This window comes from Gavialis gangeticus, unplaced genomic scaffold (assembly GCF_001723915.1).
Source record: "Gavialis gangeticus isolate Ggan-Ray unplaced genomic scaffold, GavGan_comp1, whole genome shotgun sequence".
NCBI classification, from domain to species: Eukaryota; Metazoa; Chordata; order Crocodylia; family Gavialidae; genus Gavialis; species Gavialis gangeticus.
In genome coordinates this window covers 29,970,520-29,984,067 of record NW_017729028.1, presented here as the reverse complement: position 1 = coordinate 29,984,067, position 13,548 = coordinate 29,970,520, and the positions used below count along the sequence as shown (strand labels likewise).

Genomic DNA, 13,548 nt, shown 5'->3' with positions numbered 1-13,548 from the left:
CCTTCCCTCCGCCAGCTTGTGACCGTTGTTCCTGGTCACTCCTTGCGGCGCTCGGGGGAACAGGGATTCCCGTAGCGCCTGCTGATCCCCTATTTAGAGTAAATAGGACCAGCCATTCTCAAGTTATAAGTGATATACAGACGCACTTCATTTTTTGTATATATAATATGTAATATTAATATGTCATATATATTTATATTTTTTTTTATTAAAAATTGTGGATAATGTTGGATGATTATAGGTTTTTTTCTTCATTGTTTGTGTCAAGCTGTATTCAGATAGAAATTGGACTTAAATGGCCATGAACAAAAAGGCATTAAAGTTTGTGAGAGTTTATATAATGCTGGGTGCATAAGAAAGTGTTTATCAAATCATATATTGCACTTAAAATGGTTTATTAAAGTATCAGTAGTTTGTTTCTAATCATTGGCTTTTAGAGCTAGATCTTACTTTTTCTACCTACTTTCATTCAGTTTGTTTCTAATGGGTTTTTTGACCATGTCACTTAACTTTGAATAAAATAAATATTAAAAATAATTAGTCAAGTTGATTTAAAGATTTTAATACAAGTGAAGTAATTATCTAATTTCTTTATTGCTGATTGGGAGATGTCATTCTTTGTTTTAAAGTGCATAAAACATGTTATTTGCCAACTTGGCTTAAAAAATCTTTTAAGATATTTGACAGGGAACTTTAAAAAGAAAGTCCTGAACTTTTTTTAGTTCCTTAAACTTTTCTTTTTAAGGTTTCTCTGCTTTTTGTATAGGTGATTTTTATAAAGGTCTTCTCAGCATGGGGAAATGATGAAACAAACTAAACACCCAGTGTTGTCAAATGTATGAAATAAATTGAGGAAACTGAGAATGAATTAGGTTTTTTTCTAGTAACTGCAGGTGCTGCCTATTACTGTTAGGTCCATGTTTTCACAGAAAAATATGGGTTTTTTGCAAGTAAATGTTACACTTCGAAAACGCCTGCCACACAGTAGACAGAGGTATGTGAATCTAAGAAGATTTTTAAGTAGTGTTTGCTCTGATCTATTTCCATTTTTTTGCGGTAGAAAATTCCTTTCCTATATTCCATTCCTACCCTCACTCCCCTGTTCCTTCATAATCGTAATATTTAATTGGAGATGCACAAAGATTAAGTTCCAAGTGAAAGAATAGATTTACATTTTGGCAAGTGAGGGTAATGCCAAAATATTTTTGTTCTTGTCCTGCATTTCTTTCACTTCCTGTCTTTAAGGGGTGGAGAAGACTCTTTCCTCATACTTTGCTTTCCTTCCTTTGGAGTGCTTGGGGAAACAATGAGCTAGATTTGTTACCAGAATCATTTGCCATTGTCAAGAGGCTCACACTTTTGCCCCCTTTCTCTCTGCAAATTGCCGCTAGTAGTTAAAAACTGCACCAGGACTGAATGGGCTTCCAAACATGGGCTGCTCTGTTGAAAGATGCATTTAATCTGCATATAATTGATATGTTTACTGAATTTACCTGAATCCAAGATGACCCTGAATTTAAGATGACCCCTCCCCCCCAGTAAGTAGTCATGCGTCCACCATTGCAGCAGGCAGTGGTGGGGAGCAGGCGGTCGGGGGGGTGTTGAGCAGCTTGCCCCTTTGTGCCCCTGCCCCATGCAGTCTCAGGGGTCTCCTGTCTCCTTTTCTCCCCCCGACTTTTGCTCTGACACTAGCAGGCTCTGTTCCTGTTCCAACTGGGGCTCCAGCCAAACCCTTAGCAGCAGCAGCGGCGGCAGACATTATCACTGCTACTACAGGACTGGGTTGGGGCCATGCTCTGTGCCCCGGGCTGGAGCAGGGATGGAGCCTGCTGGTGCTGGAACAAAAATAAGAAAGGGGCAGGGGGAGGTGGAGGGGGGAGCAGAAGCTGCCTGCCCCCCTAGTGCCTTGTACGCGACTCTGAGATGAGGGGCTCTTTTCCCCATATTAAATGGAGGGAAAAAATCTTGTCTTGAAATCAAGTAAATATGGTAAATGAGATTTTGCAGCTAGATGCTTGGCTGGACAGCACAGGTCTATTGTAAAAACACAGCTGATAAACATGAATTGACCAGATTTAGTCCCTTCTTTCAGCATATTTCATTGATCCATGCCTTTCTTTCCTTCCACACAAGAAGTACATTCATTCCCAGGAGGGAATATTATGAATGGCAGTGTGATTTTTACGGTCTTTCTTTTGGGATCAGTGGGCATGCCTACACGAGATGCTAGCTGCTCAGGAGTTTAATATTGCACAGTAGCGCATCATAGTACAAGCAGTGCTCATCTGCTTCTGCACAGTAGGGTCACTAAAAAGCCATTCGCTGGTGCTACTACGCAGTAACTCTCGTTACTCTGTATTTATATAGTACTTGATTATACAACTACTAAATTTAAATGTGCAGTAACCACTGCACATTAATGAATGTGTAGACTTACCCAGTGACAACAGCTGGCTCTTGTTTGGATAGATAAAAGAAAATTCAGCCAGTCTTTTTTCTGGAAGATAGTGCCAAGGATCCTGGGGACCTCAGTGATTTGAAGTAGACAATGCTGATTACAAATCCTGAAACTAATAAGCTTTAGTTCCTTGTTCATGTCTTCCCCCTGATACTATGACACCCATTTAATTTGTTTTCCTAGTTCACTTTTTTAATTACAGCTCAGTAGCATTTATTTAAAGCACAGAGGGTGCATCTACACGCGATGCTTTAATGCACATTAGCGTAAGTTAATGAGCATTAAGGGTGCACGTCTACATATGCATGCCCTTACTGCGTGTTAAAAATGGTGAATTTAGGCTATTTGCACCTAAATTTGATACCTGCAAATGCAGGTATCAAAAGTAGGTGTGAATAGTTAAAGCGCATTAACGTTGTGTGTTTGGACTGACTTGGGACTAACTTTAGTGCCAACACTTTAATGCCTGCACATGTAGATACCTGCCTAAACCCACTTAATGCACATTAAGCTAATGCGTGTTAAATTTAGGCATGGTTCAGTGTGCGTCTAGGCACGCTTAAATGCACGTGTAGACATGCCCAGGGACTGTCACTACCTATTCTACTGGTATTGTTTGTAACGGCTGTAGTTAAGGGCCTTCAGATATTCAGTATATTCAGCAGTTTGTAGTTTGGCCTCTTTTTACTTGAGGGGGAGGAAATAATTTTTATCTGTTTTCTCCCTCTTTCTTTTTGTACGGTATTGCTGGTGGCTTATTCTTTGTATTGCCTCTGCTGTCATGATGCATGCTGTCCACGTGATGACGTGTGCTGTCCAGAAGGCAGTTTTGCACTCTCGGACATGATGATGAATGTGACACAGGCAGTATGCTCTCAGACATGCTCACTGATTTTTCAGGAGCGTGTCAGATGGGCGTCCTGCCAGCTGAAGTTTTTCAAGTATGTTTTAGCTTAGTAGATCAAAAGAATGATCTGTGAACTGTGGAATACAAGAAAAGGCCATTTGTTGTATGGCTCTTCTCCCAGAATATCACATTATTAACCCGAAGGGCTTTAACGGTTCTGGAGGGACCAGGGAGTATCTTTTAATTTGTCTTTGCCTTGTGGAGGGATCCTAGTATCAGTTTTGATTTGGTATTCCCTTGCTTCTGTAGTTAAGTCGAACCCTTGCACGCTATAATCGTAAGTTCTTGAGGCTTATTTGGTTTGGTAATTTCAAGTGTGTGCCCTGAAGCATCGTGCGGTGATATCGTCTAATCTTGCAAGCTGAGTGGAGTCGATAGTCGGATGAGAGCTCCAAGACGCATCTACTGAAGTGCTGTAGGAAGTGGTGCAAAGTTTCTGCATGAGCTGCTCTTTCCTCCATCAACATGGACTAAATAACCTGGTGTAGTGAAAATGGACACTTTGCTAGGGGCGGCCCCCTCTTTCCAGTTGAGGTCCTCATTGCTTCTAGTCAGTAAGATACCACCTTCTCCTAAGATGGTATAATTTCCAGTGAGCAGTATTTCTGTAAAATTTCCATTGCTAGAAACTTAGGCCAGGAGTTGGAGCACACGTGCATTTCGGCCCCCTGGCCGGAGAGAGGCATAGGTGGGTCTCCAGGCAAGGGGAACTAGAGGTCTGCTCCTGGGGTCACCCTTTCCCTTGAGGGGCTCACTGCTTGACAGTCTGCCCTCTCCCCTGCCTGGGAAGGGGGCAGGCTGTCAATAGGCAGTTCCACAGCTAGAGGCGCAGGGATTGCCAGCTTTTAAATCCCTGCATGTGCAGCCCAGTGATGTAAAGCCAGGGGTGCTGAGAAGCATGACGAGGAGAGCCCCCCCCCCCCATCCTGGTTCCCAGCCCTGCCAGCTTTTAAATTAACACATATGCATCCCAGCCTCTGGATACCCAACTCAGCCAGCCTTGCCATCACAATGCAGCTGCCTTCTGCCTCTCTCTGGTCCTACAGGTTAAGCCATGGCAAGCCTCCTGGGGCTCTTGGGGGGGGGGGGTTCCTGCTGCAGGAGAATAGCTCTTCCCCTGGCAATCGGCTGATTTTTGTGGGGGAGCATTTTCCAAGGAAGGTCTGCACGGAGGTCCCTGACAGCTTGCCCCCAGGCCAGCTTCCTCTCTCTCTGGGAGAGCGGGTGGGAGAGCAGAGGCCTAGGGGGTATTGGGTGTATCTGTCCTGAGAGAAGCTTACAGCTGTGTTCAAGTTAAATTAAGAGGAGGGAGATCTTCCTCGTCTAACTTCCTGAGGAAGAGCTGGTATTCTCTCTTTCTGTGGCAAGATAAAGGCTATTCTCCTGGCACAAATGTACAGTAATGCCTGTCGGTGGCCCAAGAGTAGGTGCTTATCCATATTCTGATTTGGGTAGACAAGGGCTATCACTCCTGCAAGTTCATTTGGATGGGACTTCCTCACTTTCTGCTCCAAGTTTCTATGTAGCACTGCTGTTTGCATTTCAGTGGTGGGTAAACTGATTCTTGAAATGCAAGAAATGTTACCATTACTTATTTGGGGGGAAGTTATGACCCGTAATGCATTCTTCCCTTTGAGATCCTTGGTTAAAAGCTGCTTTAAAGTATTTTCTTTTGATTTCTTTTTTTATTAACCCTACTTCATCACCACTGAATTAGGCTTTCTGGTGACCTACTGAGTATGAATTAATAATGGAAAGGGTTTTTTTTAATTATTTTTTAAAATATCGTTTGTGAATGGATGTGGTGTGTGCATCACATTACAAAAAGAAAAACCTTGTAATGAAACTTGCTTGTGCCATGTTGGGTTTGAACTGGCAGGACTGAATCGGGCAGAGAGATGCTCTGGAGCTTTGTGTAGACTCTCTGTATGTGTTGTTATCAAAACATAGCAGCTCTTTGGCTTTTAGTTCCTGAGAGCATAACTGTATTCCCTGGGGATAAAAACCACATGAACTGATAGGCTAAAGTTTCATCTGAATTGAGGTTCTGCCGTAGGTGGAGTCACTTAAGCCAGATACTTGTATGCAAATATAAGTGGGTAAAAGTCAGGCTAACTCTTAGGATAAAAGGGGGTGCTAATCCCTGACCATCTTAAATTTTATTGCCCACTTTCTCTTCTGTTATCCAGGCCTTAAATTTGGCTGTTGCTGCAGAGGGCTGGAAATCTTCCCAACAGATACTGCTTTTGAAAAAGTATTTAGCTACTTCACTTTAGATTAAAAAAAAAAAAAAAAATACCGTTATGTGTGTGTAATTAGTCATTTTTGCATTGTGAAGATGTTGGGTCTGTTTCAGTGACGAGGCTATCTTGTTCTGTGACCCTGTTCCTGGTTTGAGCTCGGAGGGTTACAAAAAGCAGGCACTTGGAAGTCTTTGGACTGTTGTTTAAGACTGCCTATGCTGATTTGTGATTGTAACAAAGAAAGGGTTTTTTTATCTGTTTGCAGATATTCAGAACGAAGCCTCACAAAGTGCATTGGGATCACAATCGAGACCAGGCCTGATTACTGCCTGAAGCGTCACCTGAGTGACATGCTGTCATACGGCTGCACAAGGCTGGAGATCGGTGTGCAAAGCGTGTACGAGGATGTGGCCAGAGATACAAACAGGTGAGAAGAATATTTTGGTGAAACGCTTAATGTGACTGACTGCTTGTGGTTTTTTCCCCTGTCGCACTCAAGAACCATAATTTTTCAAGCCAGGTGCCATGGGAACTTTTTACAGGTGCCATACAGTATTAATTAGGAATTTAGGGTTTTAACGTAACTTGCAGGATTAAGTCCAGATATTTCAAATAGGTATCCGTAGTGTCAAATCCATTCTGCCCTGTTGTGGTTTTTCTCAGTTCTTTGCAGCAGAAGAATCGCTCTTACCATTTTTTCACAGTCCAGAAACATGGGAAAGCTAAGAGCTGACATCTAAAGGGGTGCTTTGAGTCTAGAAAGGTTGAGAAACGTTGCTCTAGAAAGTGTCTGGAAATGAATACTTCACAGTTCCAGTTTAATGTTGTATAAGATTATGCAGGTGTTCCCGTCCAACCAGTATTTTATAGTGTAGTATGCTGGGGTTTTTTTATGGCTCCGTAAATGCTTGCAACCCTGTAGAGTAAATAGGATATGTCCAAACAACAGTCAGCACCCTTGTCCTGAGCAGTTTGTTGTTTTGCAGGCTTGAGCAAGTTTTCATAGTTTCATAGTTGGTAGGGTCAGAAGGGACCTGAGTTAAAAGCCATGTAAACTGTGCGACATCCTTGAAGCATATTAAAGAACAGAGAGGGCACTTAGATTAGACCATGTAGAGCATGGGGCTGGTCTAGGTAAGTGTTCAGCAGACAGACTTGTATAAAGGCAGAAATGATACCTATTCATACGTTAATCAGGGGTCATTCAAAATATAGTGTTTCAGGAGTTGGGGAGTGTAAGAAAAGTCTATGATTTGCTCTTTATGGTCTTGAACCACTCACAAAAAAACAGTGATGTACAGAGAGAACAGAGTATATTTGTATATTTTCAGGTTGTTCTCCTGAAAGCTGCAAGGATGGGAGAAGAAATGTCTCTGCTGTCGCAGTGCTGGGGATCTTTCTGTTTTTCCTCTATTTTATATAAATCTGCTCTCTCAGGGGCCAGTTGCCTACTTAAGATTTTTAATAACAAAGCAGTAGGTAATATACTGAGAAATTTGAGTATGGTTTGACAAGCAAAGTGAACTTAGAAGGGACAATTCTGCTGTAGTGGAAAACACTGGAGGTTTTCTTATGGATAGCTGAACTTAAGATCTGAAGCCTGTTTTCTCCCAAGCTTAGTCTGTAGTTCAGGGGTGGGCAATTATTTAGGCCCCAGGGCCACATAGGGAGTTTTTGATTAGCTGTTGTGGGCCCCGTGCAACAACTTACCAAAACTCCCTATGGGGCTTTGGGGAGCAGTGTTTGGCAGCGGGATGGGTTGGTGAAGCCGAGCCGCAGTCCATTCTGCATACCCTGCCCTGGGATGGGTGGGAGGGTGCTGACTGGGCTAGGTCCCGGGAGCCAGCCAGGGTGAAGGGAAGCAGAGGGTGCATGCAGCAGAGCTCGCCCTGGCGGTGTGGTTCGTGGCTGTCCCCACGGCCCTCCGCATGGGACAGCCCGTGCCATACTCCCAGGCCGGACCAGCACACAGCTTGTAGTGGCACCATTCTTGGCGTGGCTGCAGCCGGCCGGGTGCTGCTCTGCCCCTCTCCCACCTGCCCAGAGTAGCGCAGCAGGGGCAGGAGCAGGAGGACCTGAGAAGCAGAGCAGCACTGGAAACCGCCCCGCTAGAAGCTGCGCATGCTGATCGGGGCCCAGACTGGCAGGCACATGCGGGAGCATGGCTTGGGCTGCCTGGCAAGAGCGGATGAGGCTGGGCCCCATGCACAGCACCATGGGGGCAGCTGCAGGCCAGATCCAGTCAGTTGGCAAGCTGGATCTTGTCTGTGGGCTGCATTTTTGCCCATCCCTGCTGTAGTGTGTCTGGAGCGTGAAGATAGTCCCATTGCTGCTTAAAGGCAAGATTCGATGCCTGGCTAGGCAAACAGCTGTGGCGTCCCAAAATAAATCTAGCCTCCTGAACAAGCCACACAGCTGAGTAAATACCTACCAGCAGACAGCACTGTTCTTCCTTTACATACCAGAGCTTTATGAAGGGAAATAACCAAGAGCTAAAGGAAGTAGACGCGCCTCATTCTTTTCCTAGGTGCATTAATCAGTGGTGAATTCTGACACAGTCTTCCAGCTTAACATTTACTTTTCTTGAACTTATTATTTAACAAATTCTTTTAAAACCATTGTGCTGTCCCAAGCTGGAGTTTTCCGAGTACCTCTGTTATCCACCTCTGTGATCTTTTGTTTTTAATTACTCTTGTTTTGACCATCCAGTTATTTTTTTTCTTGCAGCACCTTTAACCGTATATCTCTGCTGCTTCGAAAGCTGGCATGTGAAACCTTGCCTCGCTTGGTGCTGGCCCTGCAGAGGAGTGAGGCAGGATGTGGCAGACTTTTAATTTCACTCGCCAGGAATCCATTACAAGATTAGATTTTTAAAGGTTTGGGAACTATTGCAACTGCTTGCAATGTGTCTAAAAGATTGCTGCAAGCTTTCCAGACTCCCTCAGAGTAGAAAATTGCTGTTTTCACATACGTATCTGTGCCAACTTCTGCATTTTTTAAAATACGTTTCTGCTCTTTAAAGCAGTGAATTGGAATATTTTTAGAGCAGATTGATATCGGTATTTCTCTGTTAAGATGTTTCTAGGTTTCTTCTATTCATTTCGTGTGTGTAGTGATGATTTCTTCTTTTTTTTGTGTAATTTTCACATTTTGCTTGTAGCTAAATGTCAGATTACAAGCAATTAGCCTATATGTTTGGAAATTGCTTTCCATTATGTATCGTAAGTCATTAGTAGGGTTTTGTACACTTCCTGTTGCTGGGAGGCAGAAAAATATTTAAATCTAGGTATAGGCGTTGAGTTACTGATGCAACTCGGATCCTTCTTCTAATAAGAAAATAATTTTATTTAAGAAGCGACTCTTCATTCCTTCCCCTCCAGCTTCCCAAAGTGCTGAATAATAGCACCCCAGAACAGATTTAGAAAAACGTCATCATGCTTTTTAACACCATATAAAATAAAACGGCACTCATAAAAAATATACACAGACATGTAAATGAGGTGATGGGGGTGGATCTTGCAGAGCATGGGGAAAGGAAAAGGTCCACAGCGTTAGAGGAGCAGTTGGTTAATGAGAGCTGAGTTTAGCAAGGGAAGGGGCTGACATCTGAAGGTGTATCGCAATGAAGTGCAGTCACTGGCCGATGCAGGATGTAGTGGAGGAGGTCTCAAAAGGGCAAAAATAATAGGAGGGAAGTGAGGATGAAGGAAGAGGAGGTGCGAGAGGAGGTAGATCTCCTGGACCTTGCATCCTGGGCAGGGAACACCATTAATTTCAGCAGAGGCCCCAGAGCTCCCACCCCAGAACTTGGGGAGTAGCAGCAAGAACAGAGAGGGGAGAATAGCTCCGCTCTTGGCCTGGCCTTTTAGTGGCTGCTTCGGGGAAAAGGGTTGCTTCCAGAGTAGAAGCAGAAAGTTGTTGAGCCATAAAGGGGTGGAAGGGGAAAGTTTCTTGCTTGTGGTCCATCATTTAAAAGTTCCACTCTCGGCTCCAGGTGTTACTCGGGTGTCTCTGTCCTCCTCTGGCTTCTGCACTGGTTTGTGGATTGGACCAATGGGGGCCAAGTCAAATGAAAGCAGCCAAGGGGGGACCGGATCCAGCCCTCAGGCTGAATGTTTTATACCCCCCGATCTGAGAGACTAGAGAGCAGTTGCCTTTTTCCAAAAAGGGTGGCTTGAATGGTCCCTGCTGGCAAGCAGTGCAGCACGGGGGGGCTGCTAGCTAGGCCAAGTAATCAGGTGAGACTATTTACCTCTCACTTTCGCTCCTCTCACATTATGTTCCCATGTGTTGTCTTAAGTTAGACCAGCTCCTTCTCAAACAACCCTAGAATACCAAGGCTCTGATCCCACTTTAGCCTCCTTGGAGCTGTTTCAATGCAAATAATATTTCAGCAGCTTCAAACAGCTAACTACCTGGCTGTAACAAGGTGAAGGCAGCTCCCGGCTGCATGGTAGAAATCTGTTCTGCTGTGACCCTTGTGTCAGTCTCACGGTGCCCCTGCTGAGGAAGCAAAAGGCTCAAATGTTTTCTGGTTAGATTATAACTTTGCTTTTGTAACTGAAATGATGGTGTTGAGTTCATAATCAGGCTCATCCCTTCATTTCTCCTGTCAAGGGAGAATAATGGGAGACTTGCCTGCTAGACTCTAATGCTGATTAAATGCATCAGAATGCACCTGCTCCCTGTGCAGCCCAAGACTGTTCTTGTTCGCTGTCAGTGTGACAACTGATGACCGTGCACAGTGTTTGGGTTTCTTTCATCGCTTTTTCGTCTCCCCAGGGGCCACACCGTGAAGGCCGTATGCGAGTCATTTCACTTAGCCAAGGACGCTGGGTTTAAAGTGGTGGCACACATGATGCCCGACTTGCCGAACATGGGCCTGGAAAGGGATATCGACCAGTTTGTTGTGAGTACGATTAGACATCATTGTGCTCGTGTCTTTTTGCCTCAGTGGATCTGATGTTTCCTCTGTTTTTTGGCTTGGTTATGGTTGGTGTCCTATCCAGTAGTGCCTTCTAAGTACCCTTAATACAAAATTCATTTTCAGGTTGGATGAGGAGGAGGAAGATTTGGTTGAGTTACCTGATCTAGAAGATTGTCTCCCTTCCCTGTGAAAGACTGAGTCATTAAGGTCCCTGTAGAATATGGTTTTTCTGATATTAATTAATGGCTCTCTTGGTAGAAAATAAACTTGATACGCATTAAAAACTTGCAAGCAAATACATCTAGGGAGCAGCCTTCCAAAATACAGTTACACAAACCTTTAAAGTAGTAATGATGCTTCCCTATGATTTTTATAGCATGTTTCTGAGCACTTCATAAATATTTAGTCTCTCGGCACCCTGGTAGTATTAGCCCATTTTACAGATTGAGAAACTTGCACAGTCACAGGTGAGGTGGGAGGTAGAGATGAAAAATTTCTGACTCGGACTCCTTAGCTTTCACTGCGTGATTACATTTTTTCCTAATGCTGGCAGAGACAGCAAATGATCTCTGAATTTCCAGTACGAATTCTGAGATTGTGCTATGGTAGCAGAAAGAAGTAGCAATCCCACATGAAGGTCTTGGGAAGTCGCACCCTCATCTCTGGGTTGATTCGTGGGTGCATCATTACTGGGAAGAAACAAGCTGGAGAGAAGTGAAATAGAAGTTACAAAAGCAAGCGACAAACAAGATTTAAAGAGAGAGATTTCTCAGATAGGAGTCAACAGATGAGCATACACAATAGTCTGAATGCTGAAGGATACAAAAACGAAGAGGAAGGACTTGTTCAGGATAGTGCCAGCAGGTACCACTAGACATCGCTGCTGTTAAATAAATATTTCTCTTTTCTTCTGCACAGCTTCTCTCCTTGTTAATAAAAACAGGTAATGCATTCTCCTTGTGGGATTTGGAAGTGGGCCCATGGCTGTTTATTGCAGGAGGCTGGGGAAGATTTGGAAGAAAGTTTCTTATGGCTTGAGGTGAAAGGCAGGGCTTTATCGGAGGGCAGCACCGGGCTGCCTCCAAGTTGCACAGGAGGAAAGCATTGCCTCTTACCAGGAAAATGACAAGTTAAGAAATGGGTGTTTAGTATTACTACTCTTTTATCTGTGTCAGTCTGGCAGAGTCAGCCCAGCGATGAGAGAAGGAGTTTGTCTTTCTCCCTCTGGACCAGCAGAAATGCTGACTAAATCCCAAATATTTATCCAAGAGAGTGGAATAGCAGGGGTGTCATTGAGGGTTATCTGAAGTAGGAGGGTCAGACAGGCAGAATTGGACTCGCTGAATCTTTTTGTTGCTGGCGATGGCATTAGAAGGGGAGATTGTGGCTTAATTATCAGATCTGTAATTGTGTCTGTGGGGCCTGCCCTTTAAAGTCCCCTGGCCCTACACATTTTAATTGGTGAATTAGACACATTTGATAAAGCCTGCATTCTGGGACCCCATAACGGTGTTTTTTTGCTTCTCTTTGCAGAGAAGAGCTGGGGTTTCAGGACGCTGCAGTCTTCCATGGTAAAAACAAACCAGTGACCCCTAGTACGAGATGCTGCCCTGTTTCTTGCCTGTCTTTTGGGTGGCCCAGAAAATTGTGGTCCCGACCATTTAAGGAGAACATGGTCGATGTGTTGGCTTTTTTAGGGAGGAGGAGGGCTTTTGAGCATGGTGTCCTGGCCAGCTCCCACATGCTGGCAGGTAATGGGGACACGGCTAGTATCGTGTTACGTATAGTACTTAGAGGCCTCGGTTGTGGAGCAAGAGATGGGCTGGGGTCCAGTAGGACAAGTGGAGTGGTTAGAAGAGCATCTGGGGAGGAGGGGGGAGTTGTAGGAAGGAAAGGAGGAAGGAGAGACAGGCTGAGGTACAAGGGGGGGAGGAAGGCCCTGCTGTATTTTGTCAGCTTTCTTCTGAAAGCAAATGACCAGACCCTGTGTGAAGAGAGGAGAGCAGGGCTTGAGGAGCCACGAAAGAGCAGCCGCCATCATGAGCATGGGGTTAGGCTGGAATAGCGGAGGTGTTTTAGCAGGAAACATGGAGAAGTCGGAACAGGAGAAAACCCATTTCTACTGGAGGAAGTTCATGTGGTTGCAGGTTTGTGTCAGCGAAGCTTTGCAGCGTGAGAGCAGGGGTTGAAGAAACAGATGGCCGGGGGGCAGGATGGGTCCTGAGGCCTGTGACTCAATAGAGGGTCAGCAAGTGAGGAGAGCGAGGCAGGAGGAAATGGGTAGGTGGTACAAAGGCCAGAAGGGAAAAGAGAGCAGAAAGCCGGCTAAGAAGGTCAGCAGGACTGGCAGCTACGGAAGGGTTGTGTTTGGATAAAGACCAGTCCAGCCCCGTAGCTGCACATCCCCTGGCTTTCCTGTACAGGCCTCCACGTAGAGGCAGGTGCAATGTTTGAAGCAGTTGGGAGGCAGCTGCACTTGAAAATGAGGATGGGGTGGGAGACGGTGTCGAAGGCCTTGCCAGATGATTGGAAGATAGCCAATGTGGTCGCCGTCTTTAAAAAAGGGAGGAGGGAGGACCTGGGCAACTATAGGCCTGTCAGTCTTACCTCAATCCTGGGGAAGCTCTTTGAGAAGATCCTCAAGGAGCACATCTGCGATGGGCCAGCAGCAGGGATGATGCTCAAGGGCAACCAGCACGGTTTCATTAGGGGCAGGCGATGTCAGACCAACCTGATTGCCTTTTATGATCAGGTCACAAAAGCCTTGGATGCAGGTGTCGCTGTGGATGTAGTCTTTCTAGACTGCAGCAAGGCCTTTGACACCGTCTCCCACCCCATCCTCATTAAAAAACTAGGCGACTGTGGCATTGATGCCTACACAGTCGGCTGGATTGCAGATTGGCTGAAGGGTCGCACTCAGAGGGTGGTGGTGGACAGGTCATATTCGACCTGGGGAGAGGTGGGCAGCGGAGTTCCCCAGGGCTCAGTCCTTGGGCCCATGCTGTTCAATCTC

General features: G+C 45.1%; 1 protein-coding gene across 2 annotated transcripts in view; it reads left to right on the top strand.

The window, feature by feature from the left end:
- Nucleotides 1-13,548, top strand: part of ELP3 (elongator acetyltransferase complex subunit 3) — a 118,036-nt gene that overhangs the window by 73,986 nt on the left and 30,502 nt on the right. The window contains exons 8-9 of one of the 2 annotated variants that reach the window (XM_019520878.1): nt 5,874-6,035; nt 10,391-10,517. In XM_019520878.1, coding sequence (XP_019376423.1) covers nt 5,874-6,035; nt 10,391-10,517 — 289 coding nt within the window. Of the gene's footprint in view, nt 1-5,873; nt 6,036-10,390; nt 10,522-13,548 lie in introns of both variants that reach the window. The other variant, XM_019520879.1, reaches the window with a different exon arrangement.